Source organism: Hyla sarda, chromosome 2, assembly GCF_029499605.1.
Source record: "Hyla sarda isolate aHylSar1 chromosome 2, aHylSar1.hap1, whole genome shotgun sequence".
NCBI lineage: Eukaryota > Metazoa > Chordata > Amphibia > Anura > Hylidae > Hyla > Hyla sarda.
In genome coordinates this window covers 62,778,677-62,805,950 of record NC_079190.1, presented here as the reverse complement: position 1 = coordinate 62,805,950, position 27,274 = coordinate 62,778,677, and the positions used below count along the sequence as shown (strand labels likewise).

The 27,274-nt window shown below is 39.6% G+C and overlaps 2 protein-coding genes across 7 annotated transcripts in view; one reads left to right on the top strand and one right to left on the bottom strand.

The window, feature by feature from the left end:
- Positions 1 to 27,274, bottom strand: part of NBEA (neurobeachin) — a 698,360-nt gene that overhangs the window by 181,875 nt on the left and 489,211 nt on the right. For all 6 annotated transcript variants that reach the window (XM_056561916.1, XM_056561911.1, XM_056561913.1 and 3 more), the window contains 2 exons: positions 26,342 to 26,485; positions 7,507 to 7,643 (listed from right to left, as the gene is read on the bottom strand). In XM_056561916.1, the coding sequence (XP_056417891.1) occupies positions 7,507 to 7,643; positions 26,342 to 26,485 (281 nt within the window). The remainder of the gene's footprint in view (positions 1 to 7,506; positions 7,644 to 26,341; positions 26,486 to 27,274) is intronic.
- MAB21L1 (mab-21 like 1) lies at positions 859 to 4,178 on the top strand. The gene has a single exon (XM_056561917.1). The coding sequence runs from the start codon at positions 1,560 to 1,562 to the stop codon at positions 2,637 to 2,639; it is 1,080 nt and encodes a 359-aa protein (XP_056417892.1). The 5' UTR covers positions 859 to 1,559; the 3' UTR covers positions 2,640 to 4,178.

The following is a 27,274-nucleotide window of genomic DNA, read 5'->3' as shown; positions in this document are numbered from 1 at the left end:
ATATTATATGTATCTATCATGTAGTCCTCTATATATTATATGTATCTATCATGTAGTGCTCTATATATTATATGTATCTATCATGTAGTCCTCTATATATTATATGTATCTATATTATATGCATCTATCATGTAGTACTCTATATACACACCTCTATATACACACCTCTATATACACACCTCTATATACACACCTCTATATACACACCTCTATATACACACCTCTATATACACACCTCTATATACACACCTCTATATACACACCTCTATATATTATATGTATCTATCATGTAGTACTCTATATATTATATGTATCTATCATGTAGTCCTCTATATATTATATGTATCTATCATGTAGTCCTCTATATATTATATGTATCTATCATGTAGTACTCTATATATTATATGTATCTATATTATATGCATCTATCATGTAGTCCTCTATATATTATATGTATCTATCATGTAGTACTCTATATATTATATGTATCTATATTATATGTATCTATCATGTAGTCCTCTATATATTATATGTATCTATCATGTAGTCCTCTATATATTATATGTATCTATCATGTAGTACTCTATATATTATATGTATCTATATTATATGCATCTATCATGTAGTCCTCTATATATTATATGTATATTTCTGTCATGTAGTCCTCTATATACACACCTCTATATACACACCTCTATATACACACCTCTATATACACACCTCTATATACACACCTCTATATACACACCTCTATATACACACCTCTATATACACACAGTACAGACACCTACATTGGTTTTGTTTGTTTTTTATTTAACGGAAAATATAAAAAGAAAATGCAAATGATCATACAAAGAAGTGATATCCGGATGTCTTATCCTCTTATAAGGCATTGGGTGGTATACAGTAAAATAGACCTGCTTCCCAGCACTCCTGACATAGATTTCTCTATATTTTGGAGGGTGGGGGTGACACCTGCAGCCACTTAGTCCCGGCCGTGGTCCCTGTGCAGTAGAGCTGTCACTCCGTTACAGTGTTGCAGTAATTGACACGTCAGGACATCCTAATCCCAGTCACCTGCCCCCTGTAATCCCCCTGTATCACGTGGGCAGAGGTCAGTCCTGGGTGCTGGGTGCCAGCTCTCACACATGCACTGAGATTTGGGGAGGGGGGTGAGCACCGTGCTCCCAGCTGAAGGCGGAGATTAGCCGGATGGCGATTGGCCGATGCCTGTCCCTCCCTTTATAATAATTCCCACACTAGGGGCTGTAGTATACAGCATCCACACTATATACAGTGCCACAGCTGAAGGCCAGGGCACCAGCTATATATACACATATGTCTGCACACTGCCCCCTGCCCTGGTCTGACCATTAGGAGGAGGGGCTGGCACCTTGTCATCTCACCCTGATGCCCTCACCCTGACGCCCGTGCCCCTCGCTATTCTTCGCCCGAGACTCCTTCTTCCTCCCATAAAGTTGGCTCCTTCTCCCGCTGCCGCCTTGGATCCCTCGGCTTATTGCGAGACTCCGGTCTACAACCCGGATCTCTGCCCCAACATGATCGCTGCCCAGGCCAAGCTGGTGTACCACCTCAACAAGTACTACAACGAGAAGTGCCAGGCCCGGAAGGCGGCCATCGCCAAGACCATCCGGGAGGTGTGCAAGGTGGTGTCCGACGTGCTGAAGGAGGTGGAGGTGCAGGAGCCCCGCTTCATCAGCTCCCTCAACGAGATGGACAACCGCTACGAGGGGCTGGAGGTCATCTCCCCCACGGAGTTCGAGGTGGTCCTCTACCTCAACCAGATGGGGGTCTTCAACTTTGTAGACGACGGCTCTCTGCCGGGCTGCGCCGTACTGAAACTGAGCGATGGCCGGAAGAGGAGCATGTCCCTCTGGGTGGAGTTCATCACGGCCTCCGGGTACCTGTCCGCACGGAAGATCCGCTCCCGCTTCCAGACCTTGGTGGCCCAGGCGGTGGACAAGTGCAGCTATAGGGATGTGGTGAAGATGGTGGCGGACACCAGTGAGGTGAAGCTGAGGATCAGGGACAGATACGTGGTGCAGATCACTCCGGCCTTTAAGTGCACCGGCATCTGGCCCCGCAGCGCTGCCCACTGGCCCTTACCGCACATCCCCTGGCCTGGTCCGAACAGGGTGGCAGAGGTCAAGGCTGAGGGCTTCAACCTGCTCTCCAAGGAGTGCCATACCCTGGCAGGGAAGCAGAGCTCGGCGGAGAGTGACGCCTGGGTGCTGCAGTTTGCAGAGGCAGAGAACCGGCTGCAGCTGGGGGGCTGCAGGAAGAAATGCCTCTCAGTGCTCAAGACCCTCCGGGACCGGCACCTGGAACTGCCCGGGCAGCCCCTCAATAACTATCACATGAAGACTCTGGTGTCCTATGAGTGCGAGAAGCACCCCCGGGAGTCGGACTGGGACGAGTCGTGCCTAGGGGACCGGCTCAATGGCATCCTCCTGCAGCTCATCTCGTGCCTACAGTGCCGGAGGTGCCCGCACTACTTCCTGCCCAACCTGGACCTATTCCAGGGCAAACCCCACTCCGCCCTGGAGAATGCGGCCAAACAGACCTGGAGGCTGGCCCGAGAGATCCTCACCAACCCCAAGAGCCTGGAGAAGCTCTGAGCCCACTAAGGACATGGGCCCCTTCACCCACACCATGCCAGGATTACATGATTATTGCGTTTTCCCAAGCAGGGGGCCTCCAGCTGTTGCAAAACTACAACTCCCAGCATGCCCGGACAGCCGAAGGCTGTCCGGGCATGCTGGGAGTTGTAGTTTTGCAACAGCTGGAGGCACCCTGCTTGGAAAACACTGCCATACAGGAGACTATACCCACCACCATCCAACCCTTATCTGTGTCCACTGTTGTTTTGCTACAGCTGGAGGCACCCTGCTTGGGAAACACTGCCATACAGGAGACTATACCCACCACCATCCAACCCTTATCTGTGACCACTGTAGTTTTGCAACAGCTGGAGGCACCCTGGTTGGGGAAACACTGCAACACAGAAGACTATGCCCACCACCATCCAACCCTTATCTGTGACCACTGTAGTTTTGCAACAGCTGGAGGCACCCTGTTTGGGAAAACACTGCAACACAGAAGACTATACCCACCACCATCCAACCCTTATCTGTGTCCACTGTAGTTTTGCAACAGCTGGAGGCACCCTGTTTGGGAAAACACTGCAACACAGAAGACTATGCCCACCACCATCCAACCCTTATCTGTGACCACTGTAGTTTTGCAACAGCTGGAGGCACCCTGTTTGGGAAAACACTGCAACACAGAAGACTATGCCCACCACCATCCAACCCTTATCTGTGTCCACTGTAGTTTTGCAACAGCTGGAGGCACCCTGTTTGGGAAAACACTGCAACACAGAAGACTATGCCCACCACCATCCAACCCTTATCTGTGACCACCTAGGAGTTGTAGTTCTGCAACAGCTGGAGACACCCTGGTTGGGGAAACACTGCAACACCAGGAGACTATACCCACCACCATCCAATCCTTACCTGGGATATGACATGTAAACCCCCCCCCCCCCCCTCACTGCTGACTTGTCTGGCAGTGCAATGGTTACTCGAGTTGCTCCAATACTTCACTGGAATATTCTCCAGATCTTTCCTGTTCTTCATTCTAGAAGGATGTATAACAATTTGTTTCTATACTTCTCCACTAAATGAAGGCTGGGGATGGGAGTTGTAGTCCACTTCAGTATTCTGGATATGAACCCCTATGTCCCCCCCTGTGTCAGCATATTGTGAGTGTCTGTGAGGTTGTGGATGTTGTTGTTCTGTGATCTGGTGACGTTTTGGATACTACAGGACTTGTATTCTCTGCTCTGAAGATACCGGCTGAGAAGGTAGAATTCTTCTGTTTTTGTATTGGAAAGAGTCAGAACCCCGAAGTTTACATTTGCTCGTTCTAGACCTGACATTCCATGAATATACTTGAAATGTTATTTAAAAAAACAAATTAAAAAAAGAAAACAAGAAATATTCAAATGAAAAAATTTGATTTTTGTTTTGTTTGCTTATATGATGGCGCTTGGAATTCTATATATTTGAAAATGCACTTGAGATACACTGGATACTGAGCGACATTTTACCATTGTTGCGAATTTTAATTTAATGACAATAAATGACGTGAAAATATTCTGCTGCGAGTTTTCATTCGTATTGTTTTGCAAAAAAAAGGTAAAAGAAATCCAAATAAACAGACCCTTTCTCTTTTAGACTTCACATTATTTTAGAACCTAGATTACAATCCTGGAAGGTGCCAAAATATGTCAGATTTTTGGGGAATAATTTACACCTGAACACTTTACAATACACCTAAAATAATCCTCTATATGACCCATCTAGTTGATAAATCCAAAACACCTTTCGGTTTTTTCATTTTTTTCTACATTTGTATTTTATATATATTTTGTCTATACATATTTATTTAATATTTTACATAATTTTCTAAACATTTTGTCTATATATATTTATTTAATATTTTACATAATTTTCTAAACATTTTGTCTATACATATTTATTTAATATTTTACATACTTTTTTAAACATTTTGTCTATACATATTTAATATTTTACATTATTTTCTATACATTTTGTCTGTACATATTTATTTACTATTTTACATTATTTTTTAAACATTTTGTCCGTACATATTTATTTACTATTTTACATTATTTTCTATACATTTTGTCTGTACATATTTATTTACTATTTTACATTATTTTCTAAACATTTTGTCTGTACATATTTATTTACTATTTTACATTTTCTAAACATTTTGTCTGTACATATTTATTTATTATTTTACATTATTTTCTAAACATTTTGTCTATACATATTTATTTAATATTATACATTATTTTCTAAACATTTTATCTATATATATTTATTAAATATTTTACATTATTTTCTAAACATTTTGTCTATACATATTTATTTAATATTATACATTATTTTCTAAACATTTTGTCTATATATATTTATTAAATATTTTACATTATTTTCTAAACATTTTGTCTATACATATTTATTTTATATTTTTACATTCTTTTCTAAACATTCAAATCACATTTTTTATTTATACATTCTAAAAAAACCTAATATTTTTTATTAAAAACAAATTGTTTTAATTTTTATTTCTAAAACTAATGAAATATTCTCCATTATTTATAATTCTATATTTGTTTTATTTTATCATCTAGTTTCCTTCCTTTATCTTCTCTGCATTTCTGTATTCTGTATTATTTTCTACACATATTGTATATTTTGTCCTGCATTGTTCTTTTAATACTTTTTTTTCCTACATTGTCTTACCATGTAGTATAATATATAAAAAATAGAAACATATATTACAAAAAATCACGAAAGCAAAACAAATATTTTGTCAGGATAATAACAAAACGTTTACAGATCAGGATCAGACATTTTAATTAGGGGATGTAAATAAATTATTTATAATAGAAATTAAAAATACTCTGCACATTGTGTACAGGGTCTGGATTGTATTGTTCACCTACATGGTTTCCCTATGATATGTGTCACTATTACACATTATTAGAACCTTCAGAGCCCGGTTTAGCATTTGGTTAAAACATTTCCCGGGTTTTACGATCAATAAATGGATTGGGGTTATTAGATTTCAGTCACTTCTCAGCACTTACAGAATATTTCATTTATAATTGTTTTTGTTATTTTCAGGCAGGTCAGATAAGCTGAAGATATTTACATCTACAATATGTATAAATAACATTAGAGACAAAGGAGGAAGACATAGCTAATGTAACAAATGCAGAAATACAATATATATACTCAGCTAAGGCGATACATCATCTACTCTATATAAATCTTAGGTAATAGATATATAATTTAAGTACTGTATACAGGGATCCCATATAAAGGTCACTTACGTTTTAAATAGAAAACAAGTCATATTTATGTTTCTAATAGAACCTTATAGATCGTTTATATCAATCTCACTGTCAGATCATCACATCTCTATATCTAGGAATCCATATAATCTCTTCATCATTTACTACATGTCTATTGCAGGGTTTTCCAAACAGTGTGTCTCCAGCTGTTGCAAAACTACAACTTCCAGCATGTAGTTTTGCAACAGCTGGAGACACACTGTTTGGAAAACACTGGTCTATATTTATAAAATATCAATATAGCAATTCATTACCCATTTATATCTATCTATTACATATCTATCTATCTATCTATCTATCTATCTGTATCTGTCTATCTAGTTGTAGTTTTGCAACAGCTGGAGACACTGCTCTATATTTATAGAATATCAGTCTTACTATAGCAATTCATTACCCCCCTCATCCATCTATCTCATATCTATCTATCTATCTATCTATCTATCTATCTCTCATATCTATCTCATATCTATCTATCTCATATATAACTATCTCATATCTATCTATCTCATATTTATCTATCTATCTCATATCTATCTATCGATCTCATATCTATCTATCTCATATATATCTATCTATCTCTCATATCTATCTATCTATCTCTCATCTCATATCTAACTATCTATCTCATATCTATCTATCTATCTATCTATCTATCTATCTAATATCTATATCTATCTATCTATCTATCTATCTATCTCTCATATCTATCTATCTATCTCATATTTATCTATCTATCTCATATCTATCTATCGATCTCATATCTATCTATCGATCTCATATCTATCTATCTCATATATATCTATCTATCTCTCATATCTATCTATCTATCTATCTATCTAATATCTATATCTATCTATCTCTCATATCTATCTATCCATCTATCACATTATCTATCTATCTATCTATCTATCTCTCATATCTATCTATCTATCTATCTATCTATCTATCTATCTATCTATCTATCTATCTATCTATCTCTCATATCTATCTATCCATCGATCACATTATATATCTCTCTATCTCATATCTATCTCTCATATCTATCTATCTATCTATCTAATATCTATCTCATCTATCTATTGATCGTATATCTATCTTTCTATCTATCTATCTATGGATCTGTCTTCTATATGTTTATATATGTATTTATGTAATTGTGTTCTTATCTAACTCCTCTCCATGTATCATTATCTATCTATCTCATGTCTATCTATCATCTATCTATTTATCTATCTATCTATCTCCTATCTATCTATCTATCTATTTATCTATCTCATATCTATCTATCTATCTATTTATCTAGCTCATATCTATCTATCTATCTATCTATCTATCTATTTATCTATCTCATATCTATCTATCTATCTATTTATCTAGCTCATATCTATCTATCTATCTATCTATTTATCTATCTCATATCTATCCATCTATTTATCTAGTAGTGACATAAGTAGCAATGCTCTACACAGGGTCACACTTTGATACTGTCAGTATTTCTCTATACACCTGATAATATATAACAAAAAAACACTTACTTTGGGGTCGATCTTTTTAAAGCTGAGGTCTTCTTCATCCACCTCAAAATATATTTCAGTAGTGGTGATGGAGAGGGTACCCTTAGCCACCACAATGGGGGCAATGAGCTGGGCAGGGGTACTCAATACCACAGGACCTGTAACACACAGATCATACATCAAGCCTATGGTCAGGCCTTAACACAATATTCACACATGGATTCTTCCTTCCTTGAGTTGCTTGGTTTACAAATCAACAACATTATTGTTTTATTTATTTGTTTGTTTGTTTCCCTTTATTTATTTATTTATACATTCATTAGTGTTCAATACCCCCAGCACAGATGTCAATGTACCAGCTACATTAAGGAGTGATACAAAAGTGTCTAATAATATAAAAACAGACAGACCAGATGAGCTGCAGCCCAGTGGGTGTCCATCCTGCACAGAAGGAGCACAGGACAGGGTCATCACTTTGGAATGGAACAGATAGGGGAATTATATAGATAAACAATAGGGAAAGAATAATATTTATGATGATGGCATTCAACCAAATCATGTAAAATACTCATGTCATCTACAAGGGACTAGATCTGTAGACTTCATTCAATGCCTGTAGTAGTAGTCAGATGATGATGATGATGACTCACACAGCAGCAGCTATGGCAGTGTTTCCCAATCTGGGTGCCTCCAGCTGTTGCAAAACTACAACTCCCAGCATGCCCGGACAGCCAAAGGCTGTCCGGGCATGCTGGGAGTTGTAGTTTTGCAACAGCTGGAGGCACCCTGGTTGGGAAACGCTGAGCTGTCCGGGCATGCTGGGAGTTGTAGTTTTGCAACATCTGGAGGCACCCTGGTTGGGAAACACTGAGCTTTGGGGCCAAATGCTGTCCAGGCATGCTGGGAGTTGTAGTTTTGCAACATCTGGAGGCACCCTGGTTGGGAAACACTGAGCTTTGGTGCCAAAGGCTGTCCGGGCATGCTGGGAGTTGTAGTTTTGCAACAGCTGGAGGCACCCTGGTTGGGAAACACTGCCATACAGGAGACTATACCCACCACCATCCAACCCTTATCTGTGTCCACTGTAGTTTTGCAACAGCTGGAGGCACCCTGCTTGGAAAACACTGAGCTTTGGGGCCAAAGGCTGTCCGGGCATGCTGGGAGTTGTAGTTTTGCAACAGCTGGAGGCACCCTGGTTGGGAAACACTGAGCTTCGGGGCCAAAGGCTGTCCGGGCATGCTGGGAGTTGTAGTTTTGCAACAGCTGGAGGCACCCTGGTTGGGAAACACTGATCTTTGGGACCAAAGGCTGTCCGGACATGCTGGGAGTTGTAGTTTTGCAACAGCTAGAGGCACCCTGGTTGGGAAACACTGAGCTTTGGGGCCAAAGGCTGTCCGGGCATGCTGGGAGTTGTAGTTTTGCAACAGCTGGAGGCACCCTGGTTGGGAAACACTGATCTTTGGGACCAAAGGCTGTCCGGACATGCTGGGAGTTGTAGTCTTGCAACAGCTGGAGGCACCCTGGTTGGGAAACACTGAACTATGGGGTCGTGTAAGTACAGGCTGGTTCTTAAATCCCACAGATCACCAGAGGGAATACACACAACACCTGGAAGCAAAACTGCACCCTTGTATTTCTCCTTCCTGAATAAAGGCCACCATTTTATCAAGATAACTGATCACATGTACAGTACTACTGGATATCTATTATATACTAATACTGCTACAAAAAAATACTAATAATAATAATACTATTACTAATCATTTCACAGAAATTATCATCACAATCCAGAGGATGGGAATGAGGAAATATGTTGTATTCTTCGATCAGTATTACTTATTATTATAATTATTTTTTATTATTATTTATAAAGTGGATAAGAATATATGCAGTATTCTTCAATTAGGTGTAAATTATTATTATATTTAGTATTATTATAATTCATAATAATAATATATTATTTTTATTATTATTTTATGCTCCAAAAAGCCAATGAGCAGAACTATTACTAATAATTTCACAGAAATGATCATCACAATCAGGAGGATGAGAATGAGGAAATATGATGTATTCTACGATCAGTATTACTTATTACTATGATTATTATTTTTTATTGTTATTATTTATAAGGTGGATGAGAATATATGCAGTATTCTTCAATTAGTGTTAATTATTATTATATTTATTATTATTCATAATAATAATAATAATAATAATAATAATATATATATATATATATATATATCTTCATAATAATATATTATTCTTTTTATTTTGATTATTATTTCATGCTCTAAAAAGCCAATGAGCAGACACTATGTGCCTGGCAGGGATTAGTTTCCAGAAGCACCCAGCATTTGATGGTATTATTCAGGCATCTTATAGCAGTTTTTCTTCTGTATTACTATAGGACTATGTGCTCCAGGTGCAGCCTTTGAGAAGATTTCTCTCCCTTGCAATGGAAGGAAATACAATGAAATGCAATGCAAACAAAGAGGGGGGAAAAAGCCCATATATATATATATATATATATATATATATATATATATATATATATGTATATGTATATAAATAAAAGGTTTTGCATGTGTTCTTCACCTCTAGGGACATTGTATACACACAGACTTTTGTCCCAGTTTTCATTTCAAATGTTGCAAAGACTTTAAGATTCATGGGCATGGCAAAGCTGGGGCAGAGACACAGTATGGCTGCACATGGAATATATAGAACTGTGGGCGCTGCACTTGCTGCACTCTGTTTTTTTAGGCACTGCAGAGCTCCCTAATCTGTGGCTTTTCAACTGTTGCAGAACTACAATTCCCATCATGCCCAAACAGCCAAAGGCTGGGGAACACAGGTTGGCAAACATTACAACAGAGCATAATCTAACCCGGTGTTTCCCAACCAGGGTGCCTCCAGCTGTTGTAAAACTACAACTCCCAGCATGCCCGGACAGCCGTTGGCTGTCCGGGCATGCTGGGAGTTGTAGTTTTACAACAGCTGGAGGCACCCTGGTTGGGAAACACTGATATAACCTAACCAGGGTCATGCAGAGATACAACATATACCCAATAGCAGCCTACAGAAGGCAGAAGCCTTTGGCTGTCCGGGCATGCTGGGAGTTGTAGTTTTACAACAGCTGGAGGCACCCTGGTTAGGAAACACTGATATAACCTAACCAGGGTCATGCAGAGATACAACATATACCCAATAGCAGCCTACAGAAGGCAGAAGCCTTTGGCTGTCCGGGCATGCTGGGAGTTGTAGTTTTACAACAGCTGGAGGCACCCTGGTTGGGAAACACTGATATAACCTAACCAGGGTCATGCAGAGATACAACATATACCCAATAGCAGCCTACAGAACGCAGAAGCCTTTGGCTGTCCGGGCATGCTGGGAGTTGTAGTTTTACAACAGCTGGAGGCACCCTGGTTGGGAAACACTGATATAACCTAACCAGGGTCATGCAGAGATACAACATATACCCAATAGCAGCCTACAGAAGGCAGAAGCCTTTGGCTGTCCGGGCATGCTGGGAATTGTAGTTTTACAACAGCTGGAGGCACCCTGGTTAGGAAACACTGATATAACCTAACCAGGGTCATGCAGAGATACAACATAGACCCAATAGCAGCCTACAGAACGCAGAAGCCTTTGGCTGTCCGGGCATGCTGGGAATTGTAGTTTTACAACAGCTGGAGGCACCCTGGTTAGGAAACACTGATATAACCTAACCAGGGTCATGCAGAGATACAACATATACCCAATAGCAGCCTACAGAACGCAGAAGCCTTTGGCTGTCCGGGCATGCTGGGAGTTGTAGTTTTACAACAGCTGGAGGCACCCTGGTTAGGAAACACTGATATAACCTAACCGGGGTCATGCAGAGATACAACATAGACCCAATAGCAGCCTACAGAAGGCAGAAGCCTTTGGCTGTCCGGGCATGCTGGGAGTTGTAGTTTTACAACAGCTGGAGGCACCCTGGTTAGGAAACACTGATATAACCTAACCGGGGTCATGCAGAGATACAACATATACCCAATAGCAGCCTACAGAAGGAAAAGTAAAGATGTGCACAACGCTTACTTACATTATTAAATTTTAAAGGACATGTCTACTACATTGATTTTCATTTGCACCTCATGATATGTGGTGATGGGAACATTTGCCTAAAATATGCCTTTACCACTATGGCAGTGTGTGCTTCCAGTTTGGTAGGGGCACCCTATTAAATGATGTTTAGATATATCCCAAATTGTTTTTTGCTTGGAGGGGTTGGAAGAAGAGGAGCACCCTGGTTGGTATAGACCCAGGACTGGTGCAAGGATTTTTTGGCACCCTTGCCTCCCCTGGACTCAGCCCATTGGCTCTGCCCTGTTACATGCCCCACCTTACCACAGGGGTGACACATTAACAAACTAACCTCCTCATGTAATCATATTACTACTGGGGTGAGCTGTTGCTATCAGGACCTGGAGACAGTGTACTTTCTTGCAGTGGACAGAGCGGTGCCCCCATTAAAAAGGTGCTCTAGGCGGCTGCCTATTTTGCCTATAGGTGGAGCCGGCCCTGTATAGACCCCTAGGTGGTGTAAGCTTTGGGGCAATTGTTTTTTCTCCCTTCCCTGTATCCCAAGCATTGAGATAGGAACTGTCATTTAACAAACAGTCTAGGCCAGAGTTTCCCAGCCAGTGTGCCTCCAGCTGTTGCAAAACTACAACTCCTAGCATGCCCGGACAGCCGAAGGCTGGGAGTTGTAGTTTTGCAACAGCTGGAGGCATGCTGGTTGGGAAACACTGGCCTAGACTTTTGGTAATGCTAAGAGCAGGAAAACTATGGGTGTATGGGTGTAAATTGCAAACCAGAAGCTGGAGATCTTACATGATGAAATCAGTCTGTGTGTCAGCCAAGGCTATAAAAAAATAAAATCAAAACAAACTTACAAGAGATAAAGTGTTTTTTGTTTTTTTTTGCCACTGAGGATTGCTTTGGCTAATAGTGTGTATGAGGCTTTAAGCTGCTGTTGTGGTCATTGGTGCAGAAGAAGCTCCATGGATGTGTAAGCACAGAGTATCTAACCATCCTCAGGGCATAGGATCCTGTGGGGCGTAACCTCAACACCTGGGGGAGGGGGCTGGGGGCAGCACTGTACATGGTACTTCCTGAAAAGACCACATCTCCATAGGGATGGCTGCCCAGCCGAGGAAGGGAGTACTAGGTGAAACAATATGAACCATTTTACATGTTTCGTTATTTAAGTCTGAAAAAATAGTTATAATAATAATAATGATGATGATGATAATAATTATAATAAATAATAATAAAATTAATGCTGATCATAAAATAATAATAAATAATACAATTAATATATTAGCTAATAATAATGCTAATGCATAATAATGCTAATAAAAATATTAGTATCATAACTAAATGTGATTATTATTATAATTAATAATAATAATAATAATAATAAAAACAACAACAATGATAATAATGCTGATAATAATAACATAATAAAAGTGATAATACTACTACTAATAAATAATACAAATATGTATTAATAATAAGGTAATAGGGTAATAATAATAATAAGGTAATAGGATAATAATAATAATAAGGTCATAGGATAATAATAATTAGGTAATAGGATAATAATAATAATAATAATAATTAGGTAATAGGATAATAATAATAATTAGGTAATAGGATAATAATAAATAATAATTAGGTAATAGGATAATAATAATAATAATTAGGTAATAGGATAATAATAATAATAATAATTAGGTAATAGGATAATAATAATAATAATTAGGTAATAGGATAATAATAAATAATAATTAGGTAATAGGATAATAATAAATAATAATAATTAGGTAATAGGATAATGATAATAATTAGGTAATAGGATAATAATAATAATAATTAGGTAATAGGATAATAATAATTAGGTAATAGGATAATAATAATAATAATAATAATAATAATAATAATTAGGTAATAGGATAATAATAATTAGGTAATAGGATAATAATAATAATAATTAGGTAATAGGATAATAATAATAATTAGGTAATAGGATAATAATAATAATAAGGTAATAGGATAATAATAATAATAATTATTAGGTAATAGGATAATAATAATAATTAGGTAATATAATAATAATAATAAGGTAATAGGATAATAATAATAATAATAATTAGGTAATAGGATAATAATAATAATAATTAGGTAATAGGATAATAATAAATAATAATTAGGTAATAGGATAATAATAAATAATAATTAGGTAATAGGATAATGATAATAATTAGGTAATAGGATAATAATAATAATAATTAGGTAATAGGATAATAATAATTAGGTAATAGGATAATAATAATAATAATAATAATAATTAGGTAATAGGATAATAATAATTAGGTAATAGGATAATAATAATAATAATTAGGTAATAGGATAATAATAATAATTAGGTAATAGGATAATAATAATAATAAGGTAATAGGATAATAATAATAATAATTATTAGGTAATAGGATAATAATAATAATAATTAGGTAATATAATAATAATAATAAGGTAATAGGATAATAATAATAAATAATAATTAGGTTATAGGATAATAATAAATAATAATTAGGTAATAGGATAATAATAATAAATAATAATTAGGTAATAGGATATCTCCATTATCAGTTATTCCACATAGAATAAATTATAGATCAACATAAGATAAAAAATAGAGCAGAGTCAAAATCGCAGTAGTTGTCTAGAGAGTAACACGTGGGCCTCTAAAATATCTTTATTATTACTCTTAGTAAAAATGTACACATATAATACAAATATAACTGTTTTACTAAGAATACCAATAAAGCTATTTTAGAGGCCTACGTGTTACTCTCTATCCACATAGGATATAACCGCATTCTACAATATACAATGTCTAATAATAACAGCTATAGGATCTTGTGGATGTTTATAGCTGATGCTTATTGCTTCCAGTCTGAGCCATGGATGTGTTCATAGAGAAAACACAAGATGTATCCTCCAAAGCACAGACAGTATACGGTAACTGTAAAAGTGTGGGGTATTTACTGCCTTATACACATAACATTAGGATTGAGTGACACCAGAATGAAAGGGGGGCATGTTATGTGGGAAATACTCATTCTCAGCTTCAGATACCCTATAGCTATGGCACCTGGCACATTAGTTAATGTATAACAGCTATGGATACCTTGTGTTTCTGATTATATATATATATATATATATATATATATATACACATCCCCAGAGTCAGGGGGAAGGGGCCAGTTATTTAGGGTAGCTGATGCCAATCACATGTATACCTAGGTAGTAGCCACCCCTCCTCTAAAGCAGTGGTCTTCAACCTGCGGACCTCCAGATGTTGCAAAACTACAACTCCCAGCATGCCCGGACAGCCGTTGGCTGTCCGGGCATGCTGGGAGTTGTAGTTTTGCAACATCTGAAGGTCCGCAAGTTGAAGACCACCGCTCTAAAGCCTGTTCCCAGAACAGATGGCAAGGTGCAGCATGCGCTAAGCCTACTGCATTAACCCCTCGCAGGCATATTGACACCCATATTGTGACCACACCATTAACTCCCCTAATGGTATATGTGTGTACATTCATATACTTTTTTTTTTTTTTTTTTTTTTCCTACTCCATGGTCTTTCTATCATAGCTGTATGAACACCCTGGGTGTCATTTAAAGCAAATCTAAGACTAGGCTAGAAATCCATCTTGGCCACAGACTGAATACAAGCTATTGCCTGTAGGCATTTCAGGATGGTCAGACAGTGACCTATGGTCTATGGGATTATGGACAGAAATAAATGTCAGCCCCCACATTTATCTGGCACGTCTGGAAGCCCCCAGAAGCATTTCTATACATAGTGAGGGTATTACCAGCAACTCCGTTTTGGGCTCATTTGCCCCCAGACCATCTACAGCTCAGGAGGGGCAGACACAGGGCACCAGGAGACATGTATTACGTTCCTAATGTAACCCTGGAATCACTGGTTACTCCATAACAAGGTAGAGGAGAAGGTGGAGGCTATTCCAATTACTCCCAGAAATGACATGACTGAGGAGGAAGGACGCCATGTCGCAGTCAAAGGGAGCATACAAACCCCTCTGAGGATGTGAAGTTAATCCACTCCAGCTATAGAGAGAGGATTAGGTCATAATCCCCTCTGGGAGGCGCTCTGCTCTCCTCACATCACATATTCTAATGTTTACATAAGGTATCATCAAGCTGCTGCATCTTGTTATCACTGAATGACTATTGTGTCTTAAGGAGCATCATTCTACCAAAATAGATTATTATTAATATTAAACTTTCTGAATATACTTCTATTGAATCTGAACACTTGTGATGTATTTTCAGTCAATGCACAGACAGTTTAATGCCCCAAATCTGGTGGTAATGAGATTTTAGTAAGATTACAGGCCAAATCACACAGGCAGCATTGTAAGGGTCTAATCACACAGCGGAATTCTGCCTCAACTTAAAGCCCATAGACTTCTATGGGATTCCGCACTCCCGTCCAACCATCTGAAATTCCGCAAGCGGAATTTCAGAAGGTCGGACGGGAGTGCAGAATCCCATAGAAGTCTATGGGCTTTAATTTGAGGTGGAATTCCGCAACCGGAAATTCCGCTGTGTGAATAGACCCTTAGGGCTAGGTTCACACTATGGAATTTTCGCCTGCAATTCCGCTTTGAAATTACAGGCAGAAATTCCGCTTGCCAAAATGTACTGTATAGTGAATGGGTTTCGGTTCGCAAATTCACACTTCGGAATTTGTGAACGGAAAATCTCCTTGGAAATTTCCGCCTGAAGAAAGGGGTTGCTCATTCTTCAGGCGGAAACACTAGTAGAACACATTGCAGTCTATTGGAGACTGCGGTGTCCGCACGGTCCTAGTGCCGACTGATTCAATCGGCGCTGGCCGCACTTGGAATCTCTGGGCGGAAATTTTCTGCCCGGAGATTCCGTAGTGTGAACCTAGCCTTACAGAGTAGACCTGGCACCTTCACACTGTAGATAATGCCAACACCAGACCACGATCACATGAAAGCAAATGTGTTCGGGGGACATGGAGACACCTGGTTATAGTATTAATAGAATAGTATAGTACTAGAATCATCCATACATGATATTCAGCCTGGGTAATGTGCCCTATAGGAGAGGTGGGGAGATGGCATGAATTCCATAGCGATGACCGAGTGAGCCCTGGTACTGTATATAAGCCACGTTTATTTACCGTGTGTACAGTTCAGTTCACTCTGATGCCAGACAAAGGCATATACAGTAAACTAGCGGGCCACTTTAATAGGTACACCTGTTACTTTGCTTGTTAACAAAAAATTGTTAATCAGCCAATCACATGGCAGCAACTCAATGCATTTTAGGCATGTAGACATGGTCAGGACAGTCGAGCATCAGAAAGGAAAAGAAAAGGGAGTTAAGGGACTTTTAACCTAGCAAAGTTGTTGGTGCCAGACGGGCTGGTCTGAGTATTTCAGGAACTGCTGACCTACTGGGATTTTTACATACAGCCATCTCTAGGGTTTACAGAAAATGCTCCAAAAAAAGAGAAAAGATCCAGAAAGCATCAGTTGTGTGGACCATAATGCCTTGATGATGTCAGTGGAGAATGGGCAGACTGGTTTGAGTTGACAGGTAGGCAACAGTAACTTAAAGGAGAAGTCCAGTGCTAATAAATGTATTCCCTATTCGCAGGATAAATGTCTGATCGTGGGGGGGTTCAACGGCTGGGCCCCCCCTATGATGTCCTGTACGGGCCCCCAGCTCTGTACTGCTAGAGTGCATTTCGTACCAAGCAGGTCGGCTGGTACAAACACGCCTCCTCCATTTATCTCTATGGCAGAGGTGGAGCGGTGTCTCCGCCTCACCTGACATCAGGCTTTAGGTGATAGGTTAGGTCAGGTTCTATAAGCAATAGACTGTTGGATAAAGCCCTGAAAACAGCCGGACAGAGGAAGACGAACCAATGGATCTTCAGCAGAAGGAATAAGAGGGCACCAGGTACATTATTCATTACTTATACAGTGATCCCTCAACTTACAATGGCCTCAACATACAATAGTTTCAACATACAATGTTTTTTTCTGAACCATCGTAACTTGAAACCAGACTCAACATACAATGTACAGACAGTCCAGATCTGTGATACCTGTCACAACTGGAGGAACTGACCAATCAGAATGGGCATTTTACTGGTAAATCACCTGTATTACTGAAGTCCATGCACTGACTGGCTGTCTGCTAGCGCCCCCTACAGTACAGGGAGGAACTACAAGTTCTGTACTACTCCTTACCTGTGCCAGGGTTAGCTGCTCTTTTGGACACCAAGTAAGGGCGGCTCCATTTGGGACACTGTGTGTACTGTATAGGACCCTGAAGAAGCTCCTGTCCTCTACATAAACCATTGTTTCCAAACCAGGGTGCCTCCAGTTGTTGCAAAACTACAACTTCCAGCATGCCCGGACAGCCGTTGGCTGTCCGGGCATTCTGGAAGTTGTAGTTTTGCAACAGCTGGAGGCTCCCTGCTTGGGAAACACTGACATAGACAGTGATTTACAGCTCCCAGCAGATCTTTATTACTTTTATATGTAAGGATTTGCTTTATCTATATTAGTTACCTAGTTATTTATCTTTAATCCTCACTTTTTTCCTATTTTTGGATGACATTTTGGGGCTTCAGAACCAATTATCAGGTTTCCATAGAGTTATGGTCTCAACATACAATGGATTCAACATACAATGGTCACCCTGGAACCTATTAATATTGTAACTTGAGGGACCACTGTGTAGAGTAAAATTTTCAAAAAAAAAAACTAATTAGTCAATTTGAGCTTTGAAGGCATAAAACCCTTAAAGGGAACCTGTCATATCTTTCATGCTGTCTGAACCCCATGTCATCAGGACCGTCCCCTGTGGTTTCCACCTGCACTGCTGGCTTTGACTGATAAGTCTCTCCCTATACCCAAACACGAAGAGATCCATCAGACTGGAAGGACAGGGAGAAGTCACCAGGGACCACCGTGATGACTCGGGGTTCGGGCAGCATGAAAGTTCCCTTTAATTTTATGCCACATGTCTGACAATGGAAATCATCCTGAATGGGAACACTGGATGCAACAAACTGGACCATCGCATCCAACATTCCATCTGGTTTCCCCACAGACCGGAATAGGGGATGGCGCCAAACCTACGGACCATCCGGCATAACTTCACCAGATCAAAAAAACAAAACAAAACATTACATGTGATGTTTTTTGATTCAGTGTCTGCACGTTGGATGCCAAATATGCCAGAAGGTCCATAGGTCTGGTGTGATGCCCAATTTAACCAATGGGGACTTTTTGCGTCTGGTATTTCCATCCAGGGTAATTCCAGATCACCAGACACATGTAAAACTGCTTACAGAATCAGCATAGTTTTAAGGGGTTATCCAGGAAAAGACAAAAAGATTTCAGATTTCTTATAAAAACAGCACCACGACTGTCCTCAGGTTATGTGTGGTATTCGAGATGAGCGAACTTACAGTAAATTCGATTCGTCCCGAACTTCTCGGCTCGGCAGTTGATGACTTATCCTGCGTAAATTGGTTCAGCCTTCAGGTGCTCCGGTGGGCTGGAAAAGGTGTATACAGTCCTAGGAAAGAGTCTCCTAGGACTGTATCCACCTTTTCCAGCCCACCGGAGCAACGGAAAGCTGAACTAATTTATGCAGGAAAAGACATCAACTGCTGAGCCGAGAAGTTCGTGACAAATCGAATTTACTGTAAGTTTGCTCATCTCTATGTGGTATTGCAGCTCAGTCCCATTGAAGTAAATGGAGCCAAGTTGTAATACCACACACAACCTGAGGACAAGTGTGGGGCTGTTTTTGGAATGAGTTCTGCTTTTCTATCCCTGGATGATACCAGCATTCGGATAATTGTCCTCAACTAGTTCTCAAATGACTTATGTAAATGTTCATTGTAATAAAATAGTCAATATCTGGAAAGTGAAAAATCAATGTTCAAAGTGGAAAAATCATTCATTTGCCCTTCATTGTACCGCACTATTAACATAAGTAACAAATACCCCAATAAAAAAAAAATCCCCAAAGAAACAGTAAAAAAAGAAAATACATTTGTTACCCCTTGTGTATGGTGGGAGATGTTAGCACAAAAATATCTTTCCTTATATAACTGAGGACATTTTCAGCTCACTGATCTCTTCTGCTCCAAATACCACAATGCACTTCTCATTTGATGGTCTAGTGCAGTGGGCTTCAACCTGCGGACCTCCAGATGTTGCAAAACTACAACTCCCAGCATGCCCGGACAGCCAACGGCTGTCCGGGCATGCTGGGAGTTGTAGTTTTGCAACATCTGGAGGTCCGCAGGTTGAATACCACTGGTCTAGTGGGATCGTGCCGGCTTTGGGCTGGGATCTCAGCATTGGCATCTCGTGAGGCGTTGAGCTCTTACCAGGATTGTCCCCTTGGTGAAGTGAATAGATACAATTTACATGTAAATGACAATCTGACGATCTCTTCTCAACTAGAAAGGTAATAATTATATCTGCTTTGTGTTAAAATAACAATATGTGATAGTGTACGGGGAGGTGGTATGAGCTGCTGTACAGTTTCTTGGCAACAAATAAATACACTGTGCGGAAGAAAAACAAAAGTATCTACAAGAAGTTACAAGGTTGTTGTATTTTCCTTTCTAAAACAATGATGCAGATTTGCCATTCGGAGACCTAGGAAAACTGTGTGATAAAAGGGCAACAGTACAGATGGATTCTACTTTTGCACCATCACGCCCCCTGACGAAGCCATCGTTTGCGAAACGCGTTTGGGTAAGAGGAGAGAGGTACTCCTTGGGTGCTCTGGTCATGTACTTGTATGATTTCAATATTTTATATATTTACTGTTGCACTTTACCTCCTTGCACCTTCTTATTGTAGCCATCTGTGTTGATGCGGATATCGGCTTGAGACTACATGTCTCCTGCATATGCCAACACAACACGGCAGTCTCTTAGTGATTTGATAGTCTAGTCCGCTATTACTGGAGGTATTTTCTTTTCCCCCAGGCATTGGACTTCGTGTTTTTTGCTACATATATAAATGTATCTTTTGTAGGAGTACTCTCATTCTCTTTTCTTCTGCCTGAGTCTTTGTGGTACCTTTACATATACATGTCTTTTATATGTTTTTATACTATTGTTGTATTCTAATAACATTTGTCTACATCTCTATTAAAGGGTACCTCTCATCAAATAAACTTTTGATATATTTTAGATTAATGAATGTTGAATAACTTTCCAATAGCATGTTAATGAAAAATAGGCTTCTTTCCATTGTATTTTTCCCGATCAGTCCTGTCAGCAAGCATTTCTGACTCATGCTGGAGTCCTAAACACTCAGAGCTGCCAGCCTGCTTTGTTCACAGCCAAACAGGCTGTGAACAAAGCAGGCTGGCAGCTCTGAGTGTTCTCCTTTGTGAACAAAGCAGACTGGCAGCTCGTAGTGTTTAGGACTCCAGCATGAGTCTGAAATGCTTGCTGCCAGGACTGGTAGGGAGACCCCTAGTGGTCATTTCTTCAAACTGGAAAATCAAATAGAAAGAAGCATATTTTTTAATAACATGCAATTGTGAAGTTATTCTGCATACATTAATCTATAATATATCAAAAGTTTTTTTGATGAGAGGTACCCTTTAACATTGTTGTTGTATGGTCTCTCTTTGGGGTTTATGTACTTTTGCACCACCAGCATAACTGTGCCCGTCGGCAGTGTTTACCAACAGGGTTGCCTCCAGCTGTTGGTGATGCATGATCTCGGGAGGTTCAACCACTGTGACCCCCTCTACCCCCAGTAAAAAAAGAATGGTGCTCCACTGTGAATAGAGCAGCAGTGTGCCTGTATAACTGTTGCTTTATTCTCTCTCAATGGGACTAATAGAGACAGCAGCTTATAGTGCTCAGCTCAAGCCTACAGATGAGAGAGTCCCTAACCCAGTCCTCAAGGCCACCACCAGTCAGGATTTGAATTCTTCTCAGCTCTTTTCCAATGGAGTAACTGAAACAAATTGGTATGTTGTTGGGTCTTGAGCACCGGGCTGTGGACCACTACTATAGATACCACTTGGTTACCGCCATTCTCCAAGTAGTCAGACCCTCGGCAGTCAAATATTTATCACCTATCCGGTGAGTAGGTAATAAACACTGTTAGTGGGTCATCCCCTTAGAGAAGGCATCAAGCTTTCTGTAGAGTTGACTTATTCAATTGAACAGAACAGTATAGAGAGGCAAGGATGAGATCAAACAAACTGCAAAGAATGTAGTAGGAAAGCACAAAGCATGCGGCACTCAACTGCTTATTCAATCTAGCTTATAAAGCAATCTTGGTCGCAGGATACAAAAGGAAAGGAGATGGCCATTACGAGGCTCAACACATTAAAGGGGTTCTCCACCATAAGGTGATTTTAGTACGTACCTGGCAGACAGAAATGGACTTGTTTAGGAAGGATCTGCTCTTGTCTTGGGGCTAAATGTCTATGTTGTGAGATTAACATAATACTGTGGCTAGATTTTTGTGAACTGGTATTTCCTGTTTGAGTTTTCTTTTTTGACTACAACTCCCATAATTCCATTTTTCTCCCTCCCACACATCAGCCACCCTACCCATTGATACATAAATGAGCTGCATCCCTTCAAAAGACCTGTGGTTTTCAATCAGGGTGCCTACAGCTGCTGCATTAGTTGCAGATTGATCTCTCTCCCACCAAGCGATCCCTCCACCCATTGAAGCAGACAGGCTCCCTGTCATCAGCTGACTAGTGAGTCAGGTCTCGCCCACATTGCAACCTGGGAAGAATCTGAGACAACAGTCATTTTGTATGATGGTAAAAATAAATAGTGGGGTGAAAATCACAGAAGAATTGTGAGAAAACCGTCACATACAGGTACAGACACTATATTATGAACTACACTAACTTTACAGCCCCTGTAGCATAGTCAAATAAAAAAAAATTCTGGAATACCCCTAAGCCACAAAACGTCCATCTCCTTTCCTTCTGTATCCCACGACCAAGATTGCTCTTTAAACTAGACTGAACAGGCAGTTGAGTGCTGTGAGTTTTATGCTTTTCCAACTTGTGGTTCTAAGATCTCGCTGAGCACCCTTTTAAAACATTAAGTTTTTCCCTTTGACTGTTCTAAATGGTAACAGTTTATAGTAATGTTCTTTAGATTCTTAAAAGAGGTTTTCTGGGGGAAAAAAATTGATGCGTCGATAGGATAGGCAAGTGTTTACCAACCAGGGTGTCTCCAGCTGTTGCAAAACTACAACTTCCAGCATGCCTGGACAGCCAAACTGTGGTGCCTCCAGCTGTTGCAAAACTACAACTCCCAGCATGCCCGGACAGCCAAAGGCTGTCCGGACATGCTGGGAGTTGTAGTTTTGCAACAGCTGGAGGCACCCTGGTTTGGCTGTTCGGGAATGCTGGGAGTAGTAGTTTTGCAACAGCTGGAGGCACCCTGGTTTGGCTGTTCAGGAATGCTGGGAGTTGTAGTTTTGCAACAGCTGGAGGCACCCTGGTTTGGCTGTTCGGGAATGCTGGGAGTAGTAGTTTTGCAAAAGCTGGAGGCACCCTGGTTTGGCTGTTCGGGAATGCTGGGAGTTGTAGTTTTGCAACAGCTGGAGGCACCCTGGTTTGGCTGTTCGGGAATGCTGGGAGTAGTAGTTTTGCAACAGCTGGAGGCACCCTGGTTTGGCTGCTCGGGAATGCTGGGAGTTGTAGTTTTGCAACAGCTGGAGGCACCCTGGTTTGGCTGTTCGGGAATGCTGGGAGTAGTAGTTTTGCAACAGCTGGAGGCACCCTGGTTTGGCTGTTCGGGAATGCTGGGAGTTGTAGTTCTGCAACAGCTGGAGGCACCCTGGTTTGGCTGTTCGGGAATGCTGGGAGTTGTAGTTTTGCAACAGCTGGAGGCACCCTGGTTCGGCTGTCCGGGCATGCTGGGAGTTGTTGTTTTGCAACAGATGGAAGTATCCTTGTAGGGGAGCATTGCAATACACCCTCAGTGTGTGACTGGTGTAAAGCTGGCCTGACCGATTAACATAATTCAGTAGCCGTATCAGACACAGCCACATGTACAGACCCTACACTGTGCCCAGGAAAACACTAAGGATACTGTGGTTTTTGTCTTGTTGATTGGAATAGGCCCAGATGTTAGGCCCTCAAACCGATGTGGTATCCCAGGGGTAAGTATTTTAAAGAAAAAAACCTTTAACTCAATTTCCCAATCCAATAATATTTTGAATACGTTATAACACTATATATCATTCCATACTGTTAGTGTACATTGTTTTAATTCTACGTATTAACAGTGGACATTTCACCAACTTCCCTTATTCGTTCATTTATATAAATATCCAAAAACTAATGTTAGCAGATTTCGGAAATTGGTTAGCGGGTTTTGTGGCATAGATAGCAGTGGTAACTACGTGTAATAATCGAGGCAGCAATCAGGAGGTTTAGTACTCATTGATATGACTGACAATTGGGTAATATTCACTACTATACTACACAACTTGCCTCTTGATGCAAAAACTCTGGGAACGAAAGGTACTAAAACTAAAAACAAAGCAAAAAAAGGAAATAAAAACATGCATAAAATAAACCTTTGTTTTTAGTAATTCCATTGTTTCTGACATTAGATAAAACACTGAGTAATAAAACATGGACATGTCAGGTAAGGTGAGTGACTCCTTGTATATACAATTTTCCTGTCCTTTCTATGTGCAGTCACAATCACAAGAAGTAGAAACAGTAACCTGAGTTCTGCACACATTTTCAAAGCTTATTTAAAAAAATAATAATAATAAAAAAAATACAACAATTAGCCATAACATTAAGACCTAATACTGTGTAGGCCACCTTTGCGCTGGCAAAACAGATCTGACATGGTGATCCACTTCACAATACCACTGCAGGTGTCCTGTGGTATCCGGCCATATGATGTGAGCAGTAGATCTTTTAAAGAGTACCTGTCACCAAACTAAACTTTTAATATATTGTTCCTTATGTAATTATAAGACACTTTGCTATTTACTTGCTGTTAAAATTCTCAACCTTTATATGTTTTTATTGTGATTGAAAAAACATCCACTAGGTGGCTCTGTTCTGTTCCCTGCACAAGTCAAACAGTTAGTTTGGTCTCCTCCTGGCCTGGCAGGAGACCAAACTCAGGAAGTGTGTGCAGGGCATGGCGAGGGGCAGCTCTCGCATGCTTCAGTGATGTTGTGCTGGGGAACGCCTACTTTTTCCTGCTGGGAGCTCACACAATGTAAGCAAGGGTAAAGGTATAACACGGAGCTTTTTAAAGCTCGGAATTTTTTTTTAAGGCCAGGAGGGGTGTTAGGAGTAGTTAGGGAATATAATCTGAGTCAGTTAAAGGGGTATTCTGGGCATGAATGGAGGGGGCGTGGCATTACGTCACATCTCCAGTCCCGGAAACCCAGAGGTTTCTGAAACTAGAGATGCAGCCCTGCACAGAATGCAGGTGCTGCAGGGAGATCGCAGTGGGTCCCAGCAGCCCCCACGATCAGACATCTTATCCCCTATCCTTTGGATAGAGTAAAAAAAAATATGGTTTGATGACAGGTACTCTTTAAGGCCTCTAAGTCCTCATTACATGTGCCATCAGAATATGACCTACTGTTTAAATCAAATGGTTTTTTTTTTATAATTTTTGTTGACGTGCTCCTAGTTTTCCATTTTACATCTTTATTCCACTGTCCTTATAATTACAGACAGGCTTACAGTAAAAGGTGACTCCAACATATAGATAGCACTGTATATACCACCACCATTCACAACAGAGCTCAGCCTCCCCTTCCCTGTAGAATGATCTCTGCACTGGTAACAGAGCATGTCTAGTGAACTATTCCATTCTGATGAATAGGGTCTGGACCAGTCTACAGTGTCTTTTTTATGGGGCCTGCTGTGAAGCATATGTCTAAATGCTGTTAAAAACTGCTCAGGCGTGATGGCTCCCCCATAAAAGTGTACAAAAAAAAAAAAAAAAAAATTACAATAAATAAATGGAAAAAGATTCGGAAAAAAAAAAGAACATGCTTCAGTATCTGGCTCTAATCAGTATAATAAATAAAATAAATAAATAAGAAATGTTAAATATATAATGCTATACACTCACTTTAAGTTTATAGTGCTTTTCTGCAATACCTGACTCCATTCACAAATAAAAGATGTCACGTTTTGCTAATCTTTTCCAATCCCTTTAGTGGTAATCTTCACATCTATTGATTTATCTATTGACTGCTGTGTTTATTGGTGGATCTGGTGCAGCTATGGCATCTGTTGTCTTCAAACAGAAGCAGTTGCACTTACAAGAAGTCTATAAAATGTATGGCCGACTGTTGTCTCTAGATATTCTCAGAGGTCTTAAGATGGCCAAAGACTTCACATCACGGTGGGCTAACCGTTTTTGGTGAGGTAGTTATGCTGGAGGAATGAGGTGAGGACTACTGTGAACTGGTAGTGGGTCTGCCAGCAATCCTACACATGGAATTGGTGCCAAACGAATGTCAAAGGAGTAACAGACTAACAATAACCATGTATGCGCAGCCTAAATATTGTGGGACCAATTGTTATAGCACATTCTGGAATGAGTATTTCTGACAAATTACTTAAATGTTGGTGGTTTTGCCCAAAATTTCAATATAGGATGTTTTACTAAACTATGAGTCAACTTCACACAATAACATGGATGGTCTACCTGCAAGGTTGTCGATTTCCTTTTCCTGAAGAAGACTAACAGCATCATCATCCCCTTCCAGCATCAGCTCAGTTTCGGCATTCTGATTTACAGCAGCCTGGCTCCGGAAAGTCTTCTTAGATTTCATGACATCTTCATCTGTGCCTATAATACAAACGGTTTATAAATCAATAGATAAGTATTTATATACAATGGATATTAAGCATTAGAGACGTTTTTACAGCATCAAGACCAGGTACAGTGACCTATCGAAACATTACCAAAAACTGACAACTGCTCATTATTTACCTCTTTATTGTTCAATAACAAGTAAACCATATAGATGCTTTAAACTGCTTGTCCATAAGTCGACTATAAAATGGTTTCAATCACGTTGTTGTTGCTTCCAATCATTTGTAGACATCTCATGGAATAACACCAAATTTTTTTTTTCTCCAGACTATAAAATCTAGGTTTATCTAAATGATGGGCCGGACGGGAATCTTTCATGAATTAGGGTCACATTAATCAATATAAGAAGCATAGAAGGAAGGAGGTCTCCCAAGGGCGGGCTCATTACATGGCTTGTAAAGACTGTCCTCCCACTATATTACTTTAACACTCCACAAATCAAGAGCAAGTTATAGAGAAGAACTGCTTTCTTTTCCCTGTCTTACTTCATAATGCCGTACGACTTTAATGTAAAGTAAAAACCAACATTACCTCAGAATTTAACCATTACAGCATGTACATTATCAAGCATATAGAAAATATATTACAATCTCATCTATTGTATTTTATTGTTAATTTTTACTTTTGTTGATATAGGTTTTTGTTAATTCAAAAACACATTAACAAATTGAGTCAAAAATATAAATATTTATCATACCAAGAAGTTATAAACATACATAAAATGATATAAACAAAATGCACACATTCTTTTTATCCAATTTA